A 23,043-nucleotide genomic window follows, 5' to 3' on the forward strand; every position below is an offset into this window, starting at 1 on the left:
AATTGTACATACCTTACCATTCTTCATGCTTTCATTTAGTTTTTTTTTTTTTTTCCTTCTGGTCAGAATTTGACAGAGCATACCAGGAATAAAAGAATGTCACACAACATCAAAACTCTTTCAAAGTAAACCCAAGTGTAGGAGTATTTTTTAGCAGAAATGTATTGTTTTTATTCTCAGCTCCATATAAACCTGGCTCTACCTACAACTTCTCTCTCTCTCTCTCTCTCTCTCTCTCTCTTTCTTTCTTTCTTTCTGAGACAAGGTTTCTCTGTGTTGTTTTGGTGCCTGTTCTGGAACTCAGTCTGTAGACCAGGCTGGCCTCGAACTCACAAAGATCCACCTGTCTCTGCCTCCTGAGCGCTGGGATTAAAGGGTGTGTGTGTGTGTGTGTGTGTGTGTGTGTGTGTGTGTGTGTGTGTGCGCGCGCGCGCGTCAAGCCAAGAAGCAAATCCAGAGCCTTGCATGCCAGGCAGTTGCTTGGCCACTGAGCTACATCCTTCATCGAGGAGTTTCATTGTTTGAACACTTTTTTTTTTTTTTTTTTTTTGCTAATGAGTATAATTAGTGGAATTGTTTGTTTTGTTTTAGGAAAGAAGTACTTTTCATGAACCAGACTATCCATTGTTGAAGTAGAAAATCAAGCATCAGTCATCATGCCTGCTGTAGCTTCAGTTCCTAAAGAACTCTACCTCAGTTCTTCACTAAAAGACCTCAATAAGAAGACAGAAGTTAAACCTGAGAAAACCAGCACCAAGAAGTGTGTGCTGTTTGCTAGTTTGATTAGATCATTCCGTTTACTTCATTTCCTTATTATTTGGATTTAACGTATATCCAACTTAGAGTTGATTGGAAATACAATGTGATCACAAGAGTAAAATAGCCCAGAGATGTTCTTACTTTGTCTTAGCAGAGTAAATGTTTGATTGCCCAAATGTAAATTACCTGCTTCCTGGCCAGTATGTGTACTAGATGATAAGTTTAAAAGTATATGAGAGTTCTTTTTTTTTTTGAGCTGGGGATCGAACCCAGGGCCTTGCGCTTGCTAGGCAAGCACTCTACCACTGAGCTAAATCCCAACCCATGAGAGTTCTTTTAAAGCCATTTTGCCACAAACCATTTTCTTTTCTTAAAATAGTCTAACTTCTAATTAAAGATTGCCTTTACTCTTGTGTAGGACACGTGTAAGTTAGGATGCGGGTATAGTCTTTCTCTGATTAAAAGAGGGACTGTGACTGCTTTTTTGTCTAGTTGCCCTGGCTGGTTTAGTGGCAGCTTGAGACAAGCTAAGATCATCTGAAAGGAGGGACCCTAATTGGAAAAAAAAAAAAGCCTACATAAGATCAGGCTGTAGGAAGGCAAGCCTATAGGCCATTTTCTTAGTTATTGATTTATGGGAGAGGCCCAGCATACTGAGGGTAGGACACCCCTGAGCTGGTGGTCCTGGGTTCTATAAGAAGCAAGCTGAGCATGCCAAGTCTGTAAGCAGCACTCCTCCATGCCCCTGCACCAGCTCCTGCCTCCAGGTTCTCCACAGGTTTGAGTTCCTGCCTTGGCTTCCTTCCCTCCATGGACTCTGACTAGGATTGTGTAAGCCTTTCCTCCTTGAATTGCTTTGGTCATAGTGTTTCATCACAACAAAATCCCTGACTAAGATAGAAACATGAGTATTCTGTAAGTTTGTGCCAATTTGATACAATCTTTAACTTGATTTATTTTATGTGATTTTATTTCTCTGGGTATACTTACCATCTAAGGCACAGGTAGAAAATGTGCCTTTCCAAAAGAGGGTTCAAACTTTCATGGTCAAGTGGTCAACTGATTCTGGTACTTGCTGGAAATATAAATTTGGTAAAAATAGGTTGTCCTTAAAATTGTCAACCCTAGTAGTTAAGGAACAGAGAACAGTAAGAGAACTTTTTGTTTGAATTTATTTTGTGATTTTATTTATTTTGTCCAGCAAAAGTGATTTAGAGATTAATAATCAATTATATTATTATTTAGATGGAAATAAAGTTTTAGAAAGAAAGGTGGGTCTCTCTACCACATTCCCCAGACTTAGGAAAAGTAGATCTTAGAGATCAAGGGGTAGCAATAGGTATTCTCTGATTGGGAATAAATAGGACACATGATCCCAAATGAACCAAAGACAAAGCTAAAAAGATCTGTGTAGGTACAGGGGCATTTTATTTATTTGTGTCCTTCACATCATGCCTCCTAATCCCACCCATCTCCTGCCCCCACCCTAAAATAAAACAAAGTAAAATTTAAGAGAAAAAGGGGGAAAAAGGAAGAAGGGGAAAACTTCGCTGTGGAAGCTGCCGTGTGGCACAGTGAGTCACACAGTAGACCCCTTTATTCATATATATATATTTTGTTGTTGTTTTTTGTTTTTTTTTTGTTTTTGTTTTTGTTTTTTTTTTTTGAGCTGAGGATCGAACCCAGGGCCTTGCACTTGCTAGGCAAGTGCTCTACCACTGAGCTAAATCCCCAACACTATTCATATATTTTTACATGCAGGTATTTATTGTAAAGAATCATTGGTCTAGTTCGAAGCCCGTGGTCTCTGGGTACAGAAGCATTTTAATGAGTCATTTTATCAAGGAAATAAATGGAAAATGGGAGGAAAACAAAACATTAGTGCTGACAGTTGAGTGGTGAAAACGTAATTAAAGCAAAGAGAAAATCCGAGAGCACACCATTCTTAATGTTACCAGAAACAGAGTGGCTTTGAAAATACTTTTAGAGAGGACATGGAGAAAGACTGTCTTACTTCTTGAGTAAATGTGTGCTAACAAGGAAAGTGATTTTGTTTAACTCTCTTTACAAGCCACCTTTAAACTTTCTCAACTACTAAGGACAGGAACGTCGTAAGGGTTAGACCTAAGATGCTCATTCCTGTCTAGCTGTCTGTGGTTTATCTCTTAAGACTAGCCTCCCAGAGCGAAGGTATACATTATAATTGTATGAAGTAATACAACCTAAATCGTGAAATTGATCTTTTTGTGGTCATCTGCAGAGTTTGTATATGATGTGGATTTTCCCCCCAGTAGCAAGTATTTTACCTTTTCTTTCAATTTTAAAGTTACGTACACAGTGCTCAGAAGATCTTCAAGGCAGCAGAAGAATGCAGACTAGATCGTGATGAGGAAAGGGCCTATGTGCTTTATATGAAATATGTGGCCGTTTATAATCTTATTAAAAAAAGACCTGACTTCAAGCAACAGCAGGTACCTTTTTTTTGTATTTTATTTGTTATTTTTGCATACTAGAACTACTGATATCCTCTTAAAGTTTTAGCTAACTATGAAATTCACTTTTCTCCCCCTCACCTCTCCTGGTGCTGGCAATCAAACTCTGGGCCTGGCGATGCTAAGCAGCAGCTCTATCTCCAACATAACAGTGGGTTTAGATCACATGATACCTTGACAATTTTAAATTCCCGTGTGGCTGGGAAAAGCAAAGCAAAAACATCTAGTTTCATTATTTGCAAGTATGTGCATGCATACATTTGGCTTGGATCAATATGTGTATATAGCAGTATATAAGCTGATTGTTTGCTTTTTATTATAATAAATTATTGCTAGATCAAATGCAAGGATTGAGTGTATTCATGCACTGAATAAGAAAAATAATAGCTGAGTGCAGTGGCTCAGGCCTGTAGTCTCATGTGAGCCCAAGGGTTCCAGGCCAGCTTTGACAACATAGTGAGATCCTCTATCAGTCAATAAAACGGGCACTGGAGACATGGCTCAGCGATTAAGAGTGCTTTGTGCAGAAGACTGGTTTGGATACTAGCACGCATTTCAGATGACTTACAAATGCTTCTAACTTGAGCTCTGGGATATCCAGTGCCCTGTTCTGTCCTCTGGGGCATCTGCACACATGTAGCATACACTCATACAACACACACATAAATAAAAATAAAAATAAGTAAGAATATGTTTTCAGGTCAAATGTTTAATTATTTGTTTTATACCGGCCTTTTTATTTGACTGACACTGGGGTCATATTAGATACGGCTTTAGAATTAAGAGCAAAAAACTTCAGTGTCTTCTTTTCTTTTTGTTCTTAATCTGTTTAGCAGGTACTAGTCTTTCACTTTGCTGAAGTCATGAGTAGAAAGGGAGGGCAGTCGTGCTACAGACAGAGAAATTGACAACTAGGATTGGTGTGCAGAGAAGAGATGGTTGCATTTCAGTTGTCCTAGAAACAGGCAAAATAATAGATAGGTGGCGTTAAAGGATAGGGAGAACACTTTATGAGTGCTGCCACCATAGAAATGACCTTGTTATCACATAGAAATAGCAAAATCCTGCCTAGAGAAGTCTTACCCACAGAGGAATGTTCTCTGCCCGAGACAGGGTCTCATGGCCATGCTAGCCTAGAGCTTACAATCCCCTGCCTCATCTCCAAGGCACTGCAATTTCAGTGGTGCACCATCCTGTCCAACCATTTCAAAATTAATACTTTATTTTAGAGGTTACAGTGGCACACTCTGTTAGTACTTGATACTTTGTAGTATTTTACTTTGTTCTGTAGTGGAGAAGTTGACTTACCAAAGGAACAAATTTTATTTGAAGTCCTTTCTTTCTCCCCAGAGTACTGTGACTGATAACATTTCTTTCTTAGTAAAGAGGGAGGCCTTTAATGATTAAGCTAATGGTAGTAGGTCATGTCTTCTACCAACAAAGTTATGCTAATGGTTACTGGCTTTTAGAACAGTGTCCCCTTGTACTTAGGGACTCATCTGTATGTCCATAAATGGCCGAATTAGTCCTGCCATGGTAGAAAACATCTTTTAATATTTATAGGCATACTTATCTGCAGATTAAGAAGCCAGAAGCACGCCTGAATTCAAACACTCTTGAAATTGTTCATGTGAGATTGCCTTTAAAGTGGGCTGCCTGGTGAGACGGCTGGCCGAAAAGCTGACCTGATTCAGTCCTGGACCCACAGGGTAGAAGGGAACTGATTCCGACAAGAGGTTCTGCCTTCCACTTGAGCTCTGGGGTGATGTGTAAAACCCATGCTCCCACCCCATCTGCGCCCTAAGTCTGCTTGCAAAGCTTGAGGAGTGCTAGCTTTGGGGCACTGTCTGATGTTTCGTCTGCTTTTGAACTCATTTTGTGTATGTTTGAGTTGTGGTTTATTCTTAGAACTTAGTAGTGCTTTTTCCTCTGTCAAGGTTGGAATTATCTTTTTTGGCCGTCTGCTCCTCCTCTCTGAGTAGGTTTGAAGTAATTGTGATTGACAAGAGCTCTTTCTGTTTCCACAGTGTCACTGAGTTTGTGAAGGTCAGGTTAGGAAGCTACCCAGGCTGTTACTTGGGATATTACAGTTGCTTGGTTCCCTGTTTGCTTGCTCGTCTTCCCTGTCTTAGAACTGGTTTTGTTCTAGTTCACTGACTCTAACCTTCCTAGTGTACTTCAAATATGTGAGGTACCTAGATATTTTATAGTTACAATTACTTAAATTGGGTAGGGACAGAATATGTAACTGAATTCCTTCAGAATTACGTGTTTTCCTTCTTATTTTATGTTACCAAGTGTTTAAGTTATAAGTAAAAGTCATTAATGTGGTAGAGAGGGCACAGTGATGTAACTGAAACTTGCTCAATTCTGGACAATGCTTTCAGGGTCATCTGAGAAGGAGTAAAGTACTGGCATAGTAAATTCTCAAGAAACTAGAGTTGTATTTTAAAATCTTGAGTTACATTTAAAAATTATCAGCATTGCTGACAAACCTCTAACAATTACTGGTCAGCACCACATTACCCCTCCCCCCTTCTTTGACAGAGTCTTACTACGTAGCCCAAACTCAGATTGACCTGCCTCTGCCTCAGGAGTGCTGGGGTTAAAGGTGTGCACTGTCACATCCCCACTGGCTAACCTTTTGATGTAGGAAATCTGAGAGGACTAGGAAAGCTGTACTGGTGAACCTGTGAAGAGTCTAGTTGAGTAGGAATCAGGTGTTAGCTCCTATACTGCCACTTGTCATGTTACCAACAATATCTATGCTGATAAGTGTGCCTCTAGGGAACCCCACTAATAGTAGAGGACTGTTGCCTCATAGTTTGTGATAGACATGCCCAAACACAGCATTTTTTTAAAGCATTTAAGTAAGATATAGCAGGCTGTCAGACTAGCTTTCTAATTGAGTTCATGAAATTAAAACTAATGAGACCATTTTTGTTTTTACTTTGTGTTTTACTTTTGTAAGAACTTTGCAGTGATGATTGCATTATACTTTAAAAAAAAGCATATTGTACTTGTAGTTCAGTTGGTGCAATTTTGAATAAACTACACTTTTACTGGTATTACTTGGTAATGGGCTTTTCTGACATAGTTAGGCATTAGAAAGTAAACAATCGCCGGGCGGTGGTGGTGCACACCTTTAATCCCAGCACTTGTGAGGCAGAGCCAGGCGGATCTCTGTGAGTTTGAGGCCAGCCTGGGCTACCAAGTGAGTTCCAGGAAAATGAGCAAAGCTACACAGAGAAACCCTGTCTCGAAAAACCAAAAAAAGAAAAAAAAAGAAAGAAAGTAAACAATCAAAGTATGACTTCTTTTGGTTTAAATAGATGCATAGATATGTGATAACTGTTACAATGGATTTTCTTTGCCATCGCCACTCTTGACCACTTTTCATTGCTGAAGATGAATCCTTTTATCTTTATGGTCCTTCTTACTACCTTACACACACACACACACACACACACACACACACACACACACACCATATTTTTATTATTGGAATAGGTTCTGTTTACAAGGTGACTATGGCATGTAGTAAATTAGATCCAAAAAGCCTTAGTTGGAAAATTTTACTGACCACAGTGAGTAACCTTTTGAAGTAGTTATTTATAAAAAAACAAACAAACTTCATTATGCTTGTTAGTAACTTCCACATCAAGCCTTTAATTTTATTTTGAGTTAGATTATACTGTTATTTTCTATTACTTGATTTTAGAAATTCATGATTTCCTCAAGTATAAAACTTGTTTGAGGTATCAAGTAACCTGATTCTAGTTGCATGTAACTATTACAAATACAGATAGAAGCAAAAATATCATTAATACAAGGAAACATGGCCTCTCAGAGAGGAACACACCCATACTCTTATCTATTTGGAGTTGAAGATGAGAACCCTGAATTCTAAGTCAGCCTAGAACACATACTGAGCCCCTGTTCTGGCAAATAATAAATAAATAAATCCCACCCTTTGCTTCTTCTTTGCATAATCTGCTTTATTTCTTTGAGACTGGAGAAAAGGAACTTAGTGTGTTTCATATTAGTAAGAAGAAAACCTGCTTTGCTCTCACAAACTCTCCTCAGCATTTATTTATAAGTAATAAGAATAGTGTTTACACTTAATGGCATCTTATAAATAACTTAAGTGTATTACATAGTGAGTTTTTTTGCATACTGATGATATACAGAGATACTTTTGAGACAGTTGGTCAATAAATTGTACATTTAAATAGGTTAGAAGTTTAAAACAAATACTTGCGTTTTCATGCAAACTTCCTTTTCTATGGGCACCATGATTTTAGTATTTTCTATAATGCAGTGAGTGCTGCAGCAGTGCTCCGCACTAACCATGTGGGGTGGTTTTCATTTGCTTTTAGGATTACTATCATTCCATACTTGGACCTGCAAACATCAAAAAAGCTGTTGAAGAAGCTGAAAGACTCTCCGAGAGCCTTAAACTGAGGTACAGATATTACCATAAATTCTGTAAAAGAACGCAAATTAGAAGATAATACTATTTAGGTTTGTTCATTTATATCTAACCATATCTATAATACCACATTTCCTAGAAATAAATTAACTGAAATACCAAACTGAAAATCATTCGCTGTATTATCCATATTGATGTGCTACTATTAATATTCTTCATGAAAATTTTAGGTTATTAAGATAGCACTGGGGTTGGGGATTTAGCTCAGTGGTAGAGCCAAGCGCAAGGCCCTGGGTTCGATCCTTGGCTCAAAAAAAAAAAAAAAAGAAAGAAAAAAAAGATAGCACTGATGTTTTACATTAAAAATCATGTCCATTTTTTCATATGTTACAGTATTTGGAAATTTTTTGACAATAAAAGGAAAATTTTAATTCTTCGTATACTACATGATGTACTAGAAACTTATTTGATATAATCATATAGAAATGAATATTTACTCTTAGTTTTAACCTCCCCATAGTTGCAGATATTATATATGCTTAAAAACAATCTAATTCCAGTATTTATCATGACTGCTTTACCAGTTTATGAAATGATTACAAATTAAGACTATAGGGCTAAGAGCACTGGCTGCTCTTCCAGAGGACCCAGGTTCAATTCTCAGCACCCACATGGCAGCTCACAACTGTTTGTAACTTCAGTTTCAGGGGGGTCTCACACCAATGCAAATAAAATAAAATAAAATAAAATATTCTTTAAAAAAATTAGGACTATAGAGATAGCTCTGCAGTTAGAGCACTTTCTGCTCTTTTAGAGAACTTGAGTCTGGTTTCCAGTACCCACATTGGATAACTTGCAACCATCAAGTTATCTCCAGCACCAGGGGATCTGATGTCCTCTTTGTCCTGCACAGGTACTTGCATACATGTGACATAAATGCATATACAGAAATAAAAACATATATTTTTTAAATTAGAAATTAAAATCAGTATGCTAACCTGGAGAGATGACTCAGCAGTGTGAGTTCTTGTCTCACAGTCTTGAGGACTTGCACCAGGACTCCAGCATCCTCATAACATGCCTAACATCCTACATGCCTAATCTCTATCTCTGAAGGGTCACACACCCTTTTAAAAAGATGTATTTTCTTCTTATTTTATATGTGTGAATGTCTTACCTGTATTTGTTGTGCCATGTGCATGCAATGCCTACAAAGGCTGATCCCCAGGAACTGGGGCTAAAGCTTTTGTAAGCTGCCCTATGGGTGCTGGGAACAGAACTGGATCATAAACAAGAGCAGCCAGGTGTCCCCCCGACTTTGATTCCCATATATGTGCACTCACAAATACGCTTATTCACACGCTTGTGCTCTCTCCCCCTCCTCTTTCACATACAATGTCTTTTACAAAGACAGACTGCTTTACTTTTAGTCATTCTTTAAATTAAGTGTAGCTTTTGCCCCTGTGAACAATATGCTGCTGTAACACAGATCCTAGTAAAATTTCTGCCCTATGTAGAGCTTAGAAGTTATTAATGACTAACCTGATAGCTCAGTGGTATGATAGAGGAAAGAACAGTGACATTGGCATTCTATAAAGTGACAGAAGTCACCCATTTGTTGATGGAAAAAGACAAACAGATTATGAGGCAAATCATATACAGGAAGGGAAGGTAGAAGACTATAGTAGGCTTACTATTCCTACACGGGTGTGGTGTGAAGGTTTTCTCTGCTGAGAATGTCATTACAAGTAGCTTTAAAAGAGTGGGTTTTGTTTGTCTGAGTTAGTTTCCCTTTGTAACCCACATTAGCCACAGATTTGTGGTCCTCCTGCCTGAGGCTCATGAGTGCAGGCACCAGAGGCATGTGTCACCCACTACCCGCAGCTGAAAACACTTTTGTTTGTTTGAGGTTTTTTGTTTTTGTTTTTCAAGACAGGGTTCCTCTGTGTAACCATCCTGGCTGTCTTGAAACTTGCTTTGTAGACCAGGTTGGCCTCAAACTCACAGGGATCTTCCTGTCTCTGCCTCACTGCTGGGATTAAAGGCGTGTGCTACCACCACCCAGCAAAAAAATCTCTTTTTAAGGGAAGACGTGAAGACTGAATTTGTTATTGTTTGGGCCTGGGGATCAGGCACAGGGTCTCCTATATACTATGCTAGCCCTACACCACTGGGCTTTATCCCTCAATCCCTGAAACATATAATTTTAAAAGACAATAAAAAATAATTGAGCCCAGGTTGTCGAAATATTGATAAATTTTCTACTTCCAATATTTATTTACTTTGTATATCCTATTGCTTTTGTAGTAAAAAGAGGAAAATCTTATGGTTGCTGAATTCTTCAGAAGGCAAATTAATATGTGATGATTCACAATATATGGTATCCAGGTGAAAGTTTTTGTTGTTGGTTTTTTTGTTTTGTTTTGTTTTTGGTTTTTGGTTTTTGGTTTTTGGTTTTTCGAGACAAGGTTTCTCTGTAGCTTTGGAGCCTGTCTTGGACTAGCTCTGTAGACCAGGCTGGCCTTGAACTCACAGAGATCCACCTGCCTCTGCCTCCCAAGTGCTGGGATTACAGGCGTGTGCCACCACTGCCTGGCGTTATTTGGTTTTTTGAGACAGGCTTTCTCTGTGTAGCCCTGGCTGTCCCGGAACTCCCTCTGTAGACCAGACTGGCTTTGAACTCAGAGATCCACCTGCCTCTACTTCTTGAGTGCTGGGACTAAAGAAGTGCACCACCACCCCTGGCAATCTCTTTTTCTTCTTATCTACCTCCTTTCTTTGAGGAAACAACTCTCCACCAATTTATTGATAAGAATGTTTACTTTTTACATGGTGGTAAAATAAGATTCCTGGTATGGACTTCTCTCTGAGGCCTTGAGCGTGTTTTGGGTTTTCTTGTGGTGTAGGTTACTGTGCAACTGACTGAGGAGAAGCTTTTCTGTTTGTCTTCTCCTGCTGCCCACAAGTTTGGTTTCTCTCACTGATGCTTAGAACAGCTCTGATTAACATACTCTACATCTGCCCTTAGTGATTCTCTAGTCAAGTCAGTTCTTCCCTTTTGAGAGTCAGAAGTCTCTGATGTTAGGATTTCCCTCTTGTCAGACTAGTAGTCTGAGAAATAGCAGGGTTCTGGCTAGAGTTTTGTTTGTTTTGTTTATTTTTTAAATATATGACTTATTTTTATTTTATTTTATGGTCCTTGGTGTTTTGCCTGGATGTATGTCTGTGTGGGGGTGTCAGAAGCCCTGGAACTGGAATTACAGATAGGTGTGAACTGCCATGTGGGTGCTGGGAATTGAACCCAGGTCCTTTGGAAGAGTAGCCAGTGCTGCTAGGGCAGACCATGTGCCCAATTCCATGAAATACTAGAAAACACCTAGTTAGTGCCTAGAAAACAAGTTCTAATGTTCCCTTGTGTCAGGTGAGACTTGTTACAGTATGGATTGGTACTAGAGAAGAGGTCTGTAGCTTGAGTACGTGTGGAGCCAGACCCACCGAGTCTGAGTCTCAGCTCTTCCTCTCGTGTGTGCTATTAGGCAGGTTACTGAGCCAGCTTGTTTTTCTCATCTGTAATCGGATAAGAATAACCACCTGTGGTGGCTACTCTTCATTCTCAATTACAGAATCCAGAATTACCTGGGTTATAGCCTCTGGGCACATCTGTGGGAGAATCTTGATTGCATTGAGGTTAGAAGATTCGACACTGTAGGACAGGTGGAACCGCTCTCTGGCCGGGATTCTGGCTGTGGAAGTGGAAACGCAGCTTGCACCATCTCTCTGCTCCTCATTGTGAATACAGTGTAATCAGCTGCTTCAGGCTCCTGCCACTCTGACCTCCTTACTGATGGAGCTATGAGCCAGAGTAAGCGCTTTCTCCCTAAATCTCTTTAGTTCAGAGTATTTGAGCGCAGCAATAGAAGAAGAAACCAAGACGCTACCTTACAGGGCTTTCTAGTGAGGTAAGCAAATGTAAGGCTTGTTCTGATAGACTGGTGCCTGCAGTAGATTCGGAGTGCGTGGTCCTATCACTGTTGTTAAGAGTAGAACAGTGTGGTCTGTGACGCCTTCCCTGTGGGCCTCTGATGTTTGCATTGAAGGGACTGGCTGGGTAAAACAGTTGTAGTTCCAAGCCTTTCATTTCTGTTTGATGGTAGTAGAGACAGATGCTGGCACAAGAAATAGGGATGATGCTGACTCTCAGCAAGTTCTCAACAGTGTGGTTGACAAATAATGGAAGTGAATATACCAGGAAGCATGGTTCTCCAAAGATTTGAGAATACACTCAATTTTGTAGGTGTTTGTTGTTGTTAAAGACAGAGGTCTCTCTGTAACCCTAGCTGGCCTGGAATTCGCTGTGTAAATCAGGCTGCTGGGGACCTACAATATTCTCTCTCTGCTCCCTGAGTGCTAAGGTTAGAGATGTGTACCACTATGTCAACAAATGTACTGAGTAGTGTTATAAATCTGAGTGTGTATTGTTCTTACAATTCGAAAGCTATGTCATTTATTTTTAACTGTTTTCTAAATTGTCCTTGACCTGTGATTTTTTAGAAGAATGGTGCTTAATTGTCAAATGTGAGATTTTTCTGAGTATCTTACTGATTCTATTTCAATTTCATCATAGCTGGAGACACTTGGTCCTTAAACAGTTTGATCTTAGGCAGTGTGCAGTGTGTACCTGAAAAGAAAGTGTAATGGCTGCTGCATATAGTGTTCTCTGTGTGTGATGTATCCATTTGTCATTACCACAACGAAATACCTGAAACAGGCTATGTGTTAAAGAAAGAGGCTTATTGAAGGCTAACGGTTAAACAACGTAATGCACCCAACTGAAATCAGAGGCCTCCTCTTGGCGGCCTCACATCGCAGTGAGGACTTGGGTGTTAGTGTCTCTTCTGGCCCCTCCTTTAAAGCTGTCAAGATGTGTTCACTTCATGGACCTATAACTCTGATCACCTCCCGAAAGTCCTCCCTCTAAACAACGTAGTCACAGGAATTTTCTTCTGTATTAACCTCACAATGGAAATACAATTTCAGCAGGATTGTGACAGGGTAAGGAAGGTCGGGAGGGGAGTCACACTTGACAGGGACCTTATTCAAACCCCAGTACTTACTCTTTGTCGTTTAGGTCTCCCATGCCTTGTTGAAAGCTGTTCAAATCTTCCTTAACTGTTCTTTGCCCCACCCCACCCCCCTTAAGGATTTGCACATAAGGCCTTGTGCTAGGCAAATGCTCTAACATGGAGATATATCCCAACACATAACACTTGGACATAGTCATTGGTTGTGCTGTTTCCTTTTTTTTTTTTTTTTTTTTTTGGTTTTTCGAGACATGGTTTCTCTGTAGTTTTGGAGCCTGTCCTGGACTAGCTCTGTAGACCAGGCTGGCCTTGAACTCACAGCGATCCACCTGCCTCCCGAGTGCTGGGATTACAGGCGTGCACCACCACCGCCCGGCTCGGCTGTCTCCTTTTTATTTTGAGATAGTGTCACCGAGTCGTCCAGGCTGGCCTTGAGTTTGTGGCCCTCCTGCTTCAGCTGCTCCAGTAGCTCAGGGCGGAGACCTGCATTTACAGGCCTGGCTTAGCTGAGCTTCTTGTTGGTGCAGGTGGTGGTGGTTTGCTTTGGGTTCTTGTTTTGTTTCAGGGTGTTGATTTTGGAAGAAGTTGTAATTGTAACAATTACTGTGACAAGGTGCTAAAAATCTCTAAAATTTTGTTTATTTCTCCTTGTAATTCATTGAGCTTTTGTGTATTTCGAAGTTCTGTTTTTAGGCATTTACACATTTATGGTTATCATAAATTCCTGGTGAATTTTATCATTATGTGTCTCTTTTATCTGGAAATAATCTCTGTCCTTTGAGATCAACCTTGCTTCTCTCCTTCATTACTTTTAGCCCATCCAATATAATTAGATCCTACTTTCTCATTCATCCTGACAATCTCTGTCTCAGTGATACATTTCCTCTGTTCATGCCTAGTCTAATTGTAGCACGTAAGCTTTAAAGGAAGTAAGAGAGGGAAGTACTCTTCTCTACCTGCCTTTCCTTTCCTTTAGTTTCTGGCACTCTCCATTGCTTCAAGATGCACGTTTCTGCCTGACTCCTTCCTGTGCTCTGAGAATTTCTCCAGCTTTTCTGGTAGTCCCATCTGTTAGGAACAAGTTCTTCCCTTTTATCTAGACATACTTTATTTTTACTCCTGTTTTTCATTTGCTTATTTGTTTTGGGTCTAAGCGTGTGCCCTTATGCCACAGCTTGTGTGTGGAGTGGTCAGAGGACAGCTTGGGGGTGTCCTTTCCATCTACCATGTGAAGACTGGGGATCAGACTCAGTTATCAGGACTTTCCTTCCGGCAAGCTCCTTTATCACCTGATTTATTCTTAAAGAATGTTTTCATAAGATGTAGGATTCCAAGTTGACGGGGTTCTGTGCTTGTACTTGTTTTTTTGTCTTTTGTCCCCCTTGGTAGCCCAGGCTAGCCTCAAACACAGAGCTCCACTTGCCTCTGCCCTTGGAGTGCTGGGATTGAAGGCATGCGCCACCCTGTCCAGCTGTCCTCGTTGTTTCTGATGTGGAAATGCGTAGCAGTTGGTCCTGTCATTAGTCTATTGAATGCTATGTATGACAGTCTCCAACTTGAGATTTCCTTTAGCCTCAGTCTGACCATGATGTAACTGGTTGCTTTTGTTTTCCTTGGTATTTTTCCTGTTTGGGCTTCTGAGCTCTGTGCATCTGTGAATCTATGTCTCTTATCACATTTGGGGAGTTTGGGCTATTATTTCTTCAAATATCTTTATTCTTTATTCTGTTTCATTCTCTGGCTGGCACTCCAGCAGGCCTGTGGTTTTGTCCAGGCAATCCATCTGAGGTTGTGTTCATTACCTTTTAAACTGTTCTCTCATTCTCTCTCTTCTTACATTGGAAAAATCTCTATTGCTCTTTAGGTACTGACTGTCACCTCCAATTTTCAGGTAAGTTTTTCAGAGCATTTGAATTCCAGGCCTTCTGTTTGCTGTTTTATAGTATCTGCTTCTTCGAAGAGGAGGGCTCTATATGTTTAGTCATTACAAACCATTTTCGTTTGTGTCCTTGGGCAAAGTTGGGTAGCTGCTTTTGTTTGCTCTGTTCTGTGTCTGTCATCAAGATGTCATCAGTTTATCATGGTCAATTTCCATCACTTGCCCCCTCTCTCCTTGGATATCCTGTTTCCTGTTTTCTTGGTATGCTGAGTAACTTTGGACATGGTGGGCTATGCAGGCTCTCAGCCTCTTGTTTTATTCCCTTGAAGAATGTTGGAGTATCTTGTTCTGGGAGGGTGGTGGACTTGGCTGAAGTTGGACTTTATAAAGTATCTAACCTGTAGTAGCCAGCATCTGAAATGTCTTTCCAGCTTTTCTCTTTTAGAGTTAGCTGGTTTCTCAGTATCTGCTCTATCCTTACTTAGGTTGGATGTTGGCCAGAGACATGGACAACTTTATGCAAAGAGACTGGAACTCTGGCTTTCCATATTTAGAGTTCATTAAGCGTTTTAGCTGCTGCTTCCAGAGTGTGAAGTCCTGACATTAAGAATGAGGCTGTCAAAATCAGAGAGCTTGACAGGTCCCCTTCCCAGTCTGTCGTCCTGCCTACTCCTTGTCTCTGTGGCTGTCCAGAGCTGTGTCTGTCTGTCTAGGGGGGCATCTGCCCTCCATATACTGTGCCGTATGTGGAGCAAACAGTATAATAAAGTCAAAGTTTGATTCATTCTTTACTAACCCTCTCCCTCCATTCTGTATTCTTCTCTCTCCCTTTCCCGTGCCCCGCACCTCTGCCTCCTTCTTCCCCCATCCTCTTAAATTCAAAACCAGCAGGCATTGCCATCATTACTAATGACAGGGTAAGCTTTGTTAGCATACATTTCGAAAAGTACTGCTTCTAATTCTGTGGAGAATATTCCAAATATCTTGTATTTTTGCAAATTGTAGTACCATAGCTGGGTTAACTTCCGGCCTACTAGACATTTCAGTAAAGCCTTCCTTTTTAAGACAGTCAGTTCTTGACTTTGATAATGACTCTTTACTTGGTGTGGTGTGGGAATCCACTTGCTTTACTCAAAGGGATGACTTTACCACATGCATGGTTACCAGGTGTTTGGAAGGGTCTGCACTTGGCTGTGCAGTATGCTTTGACTAGCAAGGGGGAGGTCTTTGGCTCCAGTCTTTGTATTGTTATAAAAAGCCCTTTTGAAGAGACTGAAGGGGCCATTGGGTATTGACCCAGGTTCCTCTGAAGCTACCTTGTTTCTGTCTGTCTCTTCTCCACTATCTTTCAATCTAAAAATTCCTTATTCCTCTCTCCTCCTCATAGGAATCCTTTGAAAAGGTGGGAGCTGGTCTCCCACAGTATGGGTAATATTGTTCTTGAATACTTAACATTTTTATTTAAATCAACATAATTGTGATACTGGGATAATTTCTCTTAGAGAGAAAATACAAAATAGTTTGTATTTTAAAAAGGAAATTGTAGCAGATTTGATCATTAAAAATTTGAAATTAGTGTAAAAGCAAAAGGAACATTAATAAAGAGCATAACATTTGTTTTCGAGGCTTTTGTGTGGTTTAAAGTAAGCATGTAGCCAGCCTCTGAGAGCAGATGTGTGTGGTTTGAATGGGAAGTCTACCAGAGTTCAATTTGAGTTGGAAGGGGTGAGTTAAAAGCCATAAAGTGCCTGAGGCAGGATGCTAAGTAATGGAACATGAACTCCCGTAACTGTACTCTGTCATGTTATAACAGAATTCTCCTTTGAACTAGATACGAAGAGGCTGAAGTTCGGAAAAAACTGGAAGAAAAGGACAGACGGGAGGAAGAGCAGCTGCAGCAGCAGAGAAAGCAGGAGGCGGGGAGAGAGGACAGTGGAGCGGTGGCCAGACGCTCCTTGGAGAATGTGTCGGATTCCAAAAACAAAACTCAAAGGGTATTTCAGCTTTATTGTGTAAACACTGGTTCTGTTTGCCAGGCGACCTGCCTGTAAGGAGTTGAGGTACCACTGTAAAATTCTTTGAGGTAACAGGGATAACATTTCATGTGTTCGATCAGAAATTGAATCCAATGTCCCAGCTGCAGTTGGTTTTGGGTTTTCCTGTAAGCTTGCACAGGAACGTTGTTGTGGCCTTCGTTACAGCAGTGACTGTAACCTGAATGAGGGTGGATGAGAGGAAGTGATTGATTGTGATCTGGTCCAACTATGTTCTGCTAACAGCTCTGGGACTCAGTTTCCTTATTTGCCAAATGAAGGTCTTGAAACAGGGTCTGAGATATCTTTTGCCTCATAATGAAATCTACATTAAGAGAAGGACTTGGGCCAAGGGCAGGCCAGGCATGGTGGCACATACCTTTAATCCCAGCATGCCAGAGGCAGAGGCAGGTAGCCAGGTCTACAGAGTGAGTTCCAGGACAGCCAGGGCTATGCAGAGAAACTGTATCCTGAAAAAACAAAAAAAAAAAATTAAAAAAGAGAGAAGGTCTTGCTTGCTGCTTTCTTTGGTTTCTGGCGTCTTTCCCTCCCTCCCTCCGTCCCTTCCTTCCTCTGTTTGTTTTCCCTTTGTCTGTCTGTTGCTCTCTGCATTTCATTCAGTGTTCCTAGCACGTCGACAAGATCTTATCAAATCCACCAGTGACTTGGTCTCTGCCAGCTGTCACCATGCCTCTTTCCTTTCTCAGAAATTAGTCTTCCTAAGTGTACATTTCTTCTCAATTGTTTAAATCCTTGGAAACTTCTGCTTTGCTTCCTGTGATGGCCTGTGCGTTTTGTAAGCATTTGTAGCAGTCTGTCACTTGTGTGTGGGTTACTGTTGTCATTTGGAATTCGTAATGTAGGATGAAACCACTAACTTAGGGGAGATGTTTGTCCTGTTATTATAACCAAATAACAGGACTTGAAAGAATGGTATGAAGGGACTTTTTCATTTTGTTGCTATTTCAAAAGTGGTCAGTCACTTTTTTGTTGTTGTTGTTGAGACAGGATCTCTTTGTAGCCCAGGCTAGCCTAGACTCACTATGTAGGCAAGGCTGGCCTTGAATTCCTGCTCCTCCTGCCTCCACTTTCCATACAGGCCTGTGTAATCACACCCAGTTACAGGATGCCAGGGCAAGCACATGACCAGCTGAGCTACATCACTGTTCTTTTCTCTTCACCACTTGTCCTGCTTTATCTGTCTCCTACACTCTTTCCTTTGCTTGAGTATTGGAAAGCAGTCTCTAGCTCCTTTGCCACTTTAATACTGAACACTTTGCTATCCATCTCACACAACTACAGTCCCATATTCCACCCTGATTTAACAGTAACTCCTTAGTGATACCTGGTGCTCAGTCTATAGCAGACTTTCCTACCTGTCTGAACGTGATTGTTAAAGTTGATTTGTTGAATCATGATGAAAAACAATTAACTGTCTTTTCCTTGTTATATCTCTTAAGGCTCTAAAATAATCTCCGTTTGAGATTCTCTTCCTCTGAATTTTCATAGTATTTGACTGAATAGAGAAAGTGAACCACATTTTGTGTTGCTTGCCCCAACCTGTAGGTTTTCTTTATTTCCTGCATTGTCGGCATGTGCAGGTTTTGTTTCATGATAAGAATTCTCTGTAGATGGTGCCCTGTGTCCCGTATTGTATCACACAGGAGGCAGCTGATACACAGAACTTGTGCAAATGTGCATGTACACATGTGCTACTAGCTTGATCCATAGGTCCAGGTGGGTACTCAGTTTTCCCAGCTGTAAAATGAGCTGGCATCTTGAGTGTTATCTCATGTTGTCTCAGTTAGAAGATGTAAATTAAGTAGTATGTTGTATTACTTGATTTTCCTTTCATTTTATAGTGGAAGACACTGACTAGAGTAGCTAGAATTGCTGTTTCATTGTCAGAAGCACTTTCTAATTAAGTACTAATTTTAATGTGATGCTTAAGAAAATTTGAGAATGAACAGTGACTGATCTGCTGCTGGTTATTTTAGCTGCTGCCTACTAGAAGAATGTGGCAAAGCCATCATGTGTCTGGATACTTGAGGGTGGAGGGCATTACTGGGTATTGGACCCAGTGCTTCATGCACTGGAAGCATGTGCTCCACTCCTGAACTCTGTCCCTTTTTATGTGCATTTTTATAGAATGCCATTACTTGGCACACTGCATTTCTTAGTTTTAATCGCAATGAGCCTTTTTGCTATGAAATTAAAACTCTTCCTCTGTGAACTAGGTCAGCGGTGAGAAGAGTGAGAAGGGCGGAGCTGCTGAGAGAGGTATGTGAGAAAGGACGCCCTTTCGGGCTCAGGAGCCCTTACTCTGGCACAGTGAGGGTCTGTCTCAGCACTGTGTCTGAGCCTTGTGTAGACTTGTGTTTTCCTCACTCCACGAGTGGATGGAAATGCCGTAAGTTCTGCATGGATTTACTTGGGATATTTTATGATTATTTTAGCCTGGCATGATAAGATGTGGAAATATGCAGTTTACTTACCTTTTTTTCTATCTAGATGCAATGGTTAAATGTAGCACAGTGTTTAAGAGGATTGGCTCTTAGAAGCTGCTCCTCGGTATCTTGAATGTGATATTTACCACTACCTCAGTTTAGCCATCTGCAAAGTGGGGGTGTATTATTTTCTTTTCCCGTTGCTATGATAAAATACTCTGACAAGCTGGGTGGTGGGGGCACACAACTTTAATCGCAGCACTCTGGAGATAGAGACAAGTGGATCTCTGTGAGTTTGAGGCCAGCCTGGTCTACAGAGTGAGTTGTTTTAGGACAGCCAGTGCTACACAGAGAAACCCTGACTCGAAAATAAAATACTCTGGGGCTGGAGAGATGGCTCGGAGGTTAAGAGCACTGACTGTTCTTCCAGAGGTCCTGAGTTCAATTCCCAGCAACTACATGGTGGCTCACAACCATCTATAGTGAGATTGGTGCCCTCTTCTGGCCTGCAGGGACACATGCAGGAAGAACATACATACATAATAAGTAAATCTAAGGGAGGGAGGGAGGAAGGGAAGGAAAGGAAAGAAAATACCCTGACAAAAGCAACTAATAGAAGGAAGGTTGGTTTGTGGCTCATGGTTCCAGGACACAGTCGATCACTGTGGGAAAGTCATGGTGTGGGCTGCTGAGGCAGCTGGTCATGTCCGGAAGCAGGGGGAGGTGACTGCTAGCTCTCAGCTCCTTTCTCCTTTCCACCCAAACAGGACCTCAGACCATGGAATTGTGTCACCCATAGTTAAGATAAGGAAAGCAAGCAGTTCATAGTTAATTTCAGCTAATACATACTGAATTTTCAGAATCCATAGTAAATTTAAGGATTATTAGCTATTATTATTTGTGACTGTAAGATCATAAGAATTATTTAACAGATGCCCTCGCCCCCTGGGGAAAAAGAAAGTCTGAATTAGTAATTTGTATGTATCCATAGGTGATAGTTCTAGTGACAGATACATGAGCTACCAACAAGAGTTAGGGAGTTGACTTCATCTACTAGAGAAATTTTTCCTCTTTAGATTTAAATTAAACAATAATATGTTATTCCAAAGCACTCATGTACTAGCATATTATCCTCTGGTAATTGTAAAAATACATTGAGTAAGGTACCTTCCTAGAAGCTGTTGTTGGTTATCCTAAGATGGGTTCTCATCATTCATTCCTTTGTAGCTCATCATGCTCAGCTATTGTCCTGGGTGGCTGCTGTCCTCTGCTTGTTTATTCTGTTCATTATCAAAGTGATCCTGACATTGGAGAGGAAGGAAAGAGGTTGTAGCAGCTGTTCCTAAGATTACCTGTGTTTCTCACAGCTGCAGAAACAGCTTTGGCATCCAAAGTTCCATGTGATGGTGTTTGATCTTTCTTTTACTTCAGGTCATAAAGCTGGCAAAAAGTAGCAACATAGAGAGTTTTGTTTTGGTTTATTTTTGCCAAGTTGCACACCCCATCCCAATTAAATAAATACTTGGAAATCTGAACATTCAAATATCCTCATAGCACCTCTCTAGAGACTTGAGAAAGAACTAGAAAAGATAAGCTAGAACGTTTTGAGACTGGTTTGTTTTAACAGCAGCTTATCTACCCTAAACTGGCTTTGAGTTTTGTATGTAGTCCAGTATGACCTTGAATATTAATGCAAGTACTCTGTCATGCCCAGTTTGTACAGTTGCTAGGGAGTGAACCCAGGGCCTCAATGTGCTGGATAGCTGAGCCACATCACTAGCCCTTGTGATTCTATTAACCATGGATTTTGCATGTGAACTTGTTTTCTGTATTAATAAGATGCATATTTAATTTTCTTTCTTTAACATTAGTAGTAGAACGAACACCAGATACAGTGGTGACCCTGAGAAGTTTTTATTGGGCGATGGGAAGCGAAATGGAACTAAACCCAGAGCTGAGCACAGCTAGGCAGACACTATTCTATCAAGCTGTGTGTCCAGCCTATATCTAAACAAGACATGGAATTTGTCTCTTAGTAAATGTTAACACAAAGTATACCTAGTGTTCATGTAAAAGCTAAACAATCATACAGTGGGATGGCAAGTCTGATGCCAAGTATGCTTTGCTCTTCCGTGTTTGCTAACGTGTTAGCACATAGAACTGGGCGTTTCTTGTTGTTTATTACTGTGTCTCTCAATTCCAAGGAGCAATCACAGCAAAGGAACTGTATACAATGATGATGGATAAAAACATCAGCTTGATTATAATGGATGCTCGAAAAATACAGGATTATCAGCTTTCCTGTATCTCAGATTCTCTCAGTGTTCCTGAAGAAGCTATCAGTCCAGGGTAGGTCACTGTGTGTTTAGATAGAAATGGAGGAGGAGTGGATCTGGGGGAGAGGGAATGTGGGAGGTAGGGCTGAGAGGAGAGGAGGGAAGGGAAACTACAGTGGGGATGTAATATATAATTTAAAATAAATTTAAGGGGCTGGAGAGATGGCTCAGAGGTTAAGAACACCGACTGCTCTTCCAGAGTTCCCGAGTTCAATTCCCAGCACCCACATAGTGGCTCACACCCATCTGTAATGAGATCTGCCGCCCTCTTCTGTGTACATAATAAATAAATAATTCTTTAAAAAAATAATGGCTGGGTGATCGTGGTCCACACCTTTAATCCCAGCACTTGGGAGGCAGAGACAGATGGATTTCTGAGTTCAAGGACAGCCTGGTCTGCAGATTGATTTCCAGAACAGCCAGGGCTACACAAAAACATCCTGTCTGGAAAAGCCTAAAAGAGGTGCTGGAGAGATGGCTCAGAGGTTAAGAGCACTAGCTGCTTTTTCAGAGGTCCTGAGTTCAATTCCCAGCACCCACTCAGTGTCATGGGGTCTGGTGCCCTCTTCTGGTCTGAAGAAATGCATACATAAATAGTTTTAAAAAGAGAAGAAAAAACCAAAAAGAAACAAACAAACAAACAAACAAATAAATAAAGGAGTTCTGTGCTAACAGGCTGGCCTGAATTTGTGATAGTCTCGTTTAGCCTCCCTGGGTGTAAGTAACTCTGTTCTTCCATTCAGCCTATGTCTTTTTTTTTTTTTAATATATATTTATTTATTAAATTTTTTCCATTTTACATATCAACCCCAGTTCCCCCTCCCTCCCCTTCTCCCACCTCCTCACCCCCTCCCACTCTCTCCCCATCCACTCCTCAGAGTGGGTAAGGCCTCCCATGGTAGTCAACAAAGTCTGGCATACCAAGTTGAAAGAGAGCCTAGCCCTTCCCCATTGTATCAAGGCTGAGCAAGGTATCCCACCACAGGGAATGGGCTCCAAAAAGTCAGTTCATGCACCTCGGATAAGTCCCGGTCCTGCTGCCAGGGACCCCACAAACAGATCAAGCCACACAACTGTCACCCACATTCAGCGGGCCTAGTTCAGTCCCATGCAGGTTCCCGAGCTGTCAGTCCAGAGTCAGTGAGCTCCAACTAGCACCGCTCAGCTGTCTCTGTGGGTTTCCCCATCATGATCTTGATCCCTTCTTTCTTTTTCTTTCTTTCTTTCTTTCTTTCTCTCTCTCTCTCTCTCTCTCTCTCTCTCTCTCTTTCTTTCTTTTTATGCCAAATGCCTTTTATTGAAGGAGGGAGGAGGTCTTAAATACAGGCTTACAGCACAATGGGAGAACCCCAGACAGAGGACAGAAGTTCGCTTCTGATTTTTTTTTTTTTTTTTTTTTTTTTTGGTTTTTTGAGACAGGGTTTCTCTGTAGCTTTGGAGGCTGTCCTGGAACTTGCTTTGCAGACCAGGCTGGCCTCAAACTCACAGAGATCCACCTGCCTCTGCCTCCGGAGTGCTGGGATTACAGGCATGCGCCACCACCGCCCAGCTCAACCTATTTCTTGATAGTCATCTTCATTACTG

General features: G+C 41.0%; 1 protein-coding gene across 3 annotated transcripts in view; it reads left to right on the forward strand.

The window, feature by feature from the left end:
* Nucleotides 1-23,043, forward strand: part of Usp8 (ubiquitin specific peptidase 8) — a 56,429-nt gene that overhangs the window by 5,599 nt on the left and 27,787 nt on the right. Inside the window, exons 2-7 of one of the 3 annotated variants that reach the window (XM_036184789.1) lie at nucleotides 592-760; nucleotides 3,086-3,230; nucleotides 7,631-7,716; nucleotides 16,475-16,637; nucleotides 18,914-18,956; nucleotides 21,328-21,472. In XM_036184789.1, the coding sequence (XP_036040682.1) occupies nucleotides 657-760; nucleotides 3,086-3,230; nucleotides 7,631-7,716; nucleotides 16,475-16,637; nucleotides 18,914-18,956; nucleotides 21,328-21,472 (686 nt within the window). In that variant the 5' untranslated portion in view covers nucleotides 592-656. Of the gene's footprint in view, nucleotides 1-591; nucleotides 761-1,515; nucleotides 1,591-3,085; nucleotides 3,231-7,630; nucleotides 7,717-16,474; nucleotides 16,638-18,913; nucleotides 18,957-21,327; nucleotides 21,473-23,043 lie in introns of those variants that run through there. The other 2 variants (XM_036184791.1, XM_036184792.1) reach the window with 2 other exon arrangements.

This window comes from Onychomys torridus, chromosome 4 (genome assembly GCF_903995425.1).
Source record: "Onychomys torridus chromosome 4, mOncTor1.1, whole genome shotgun sequence".
NCBI classification, from domain to species: domain Eukaryota; kingdom Metazoa; phylum Chordata; class Mammalia; order Rodentia; family Cricetidae; genus Onychomys; species Onychomys torridus.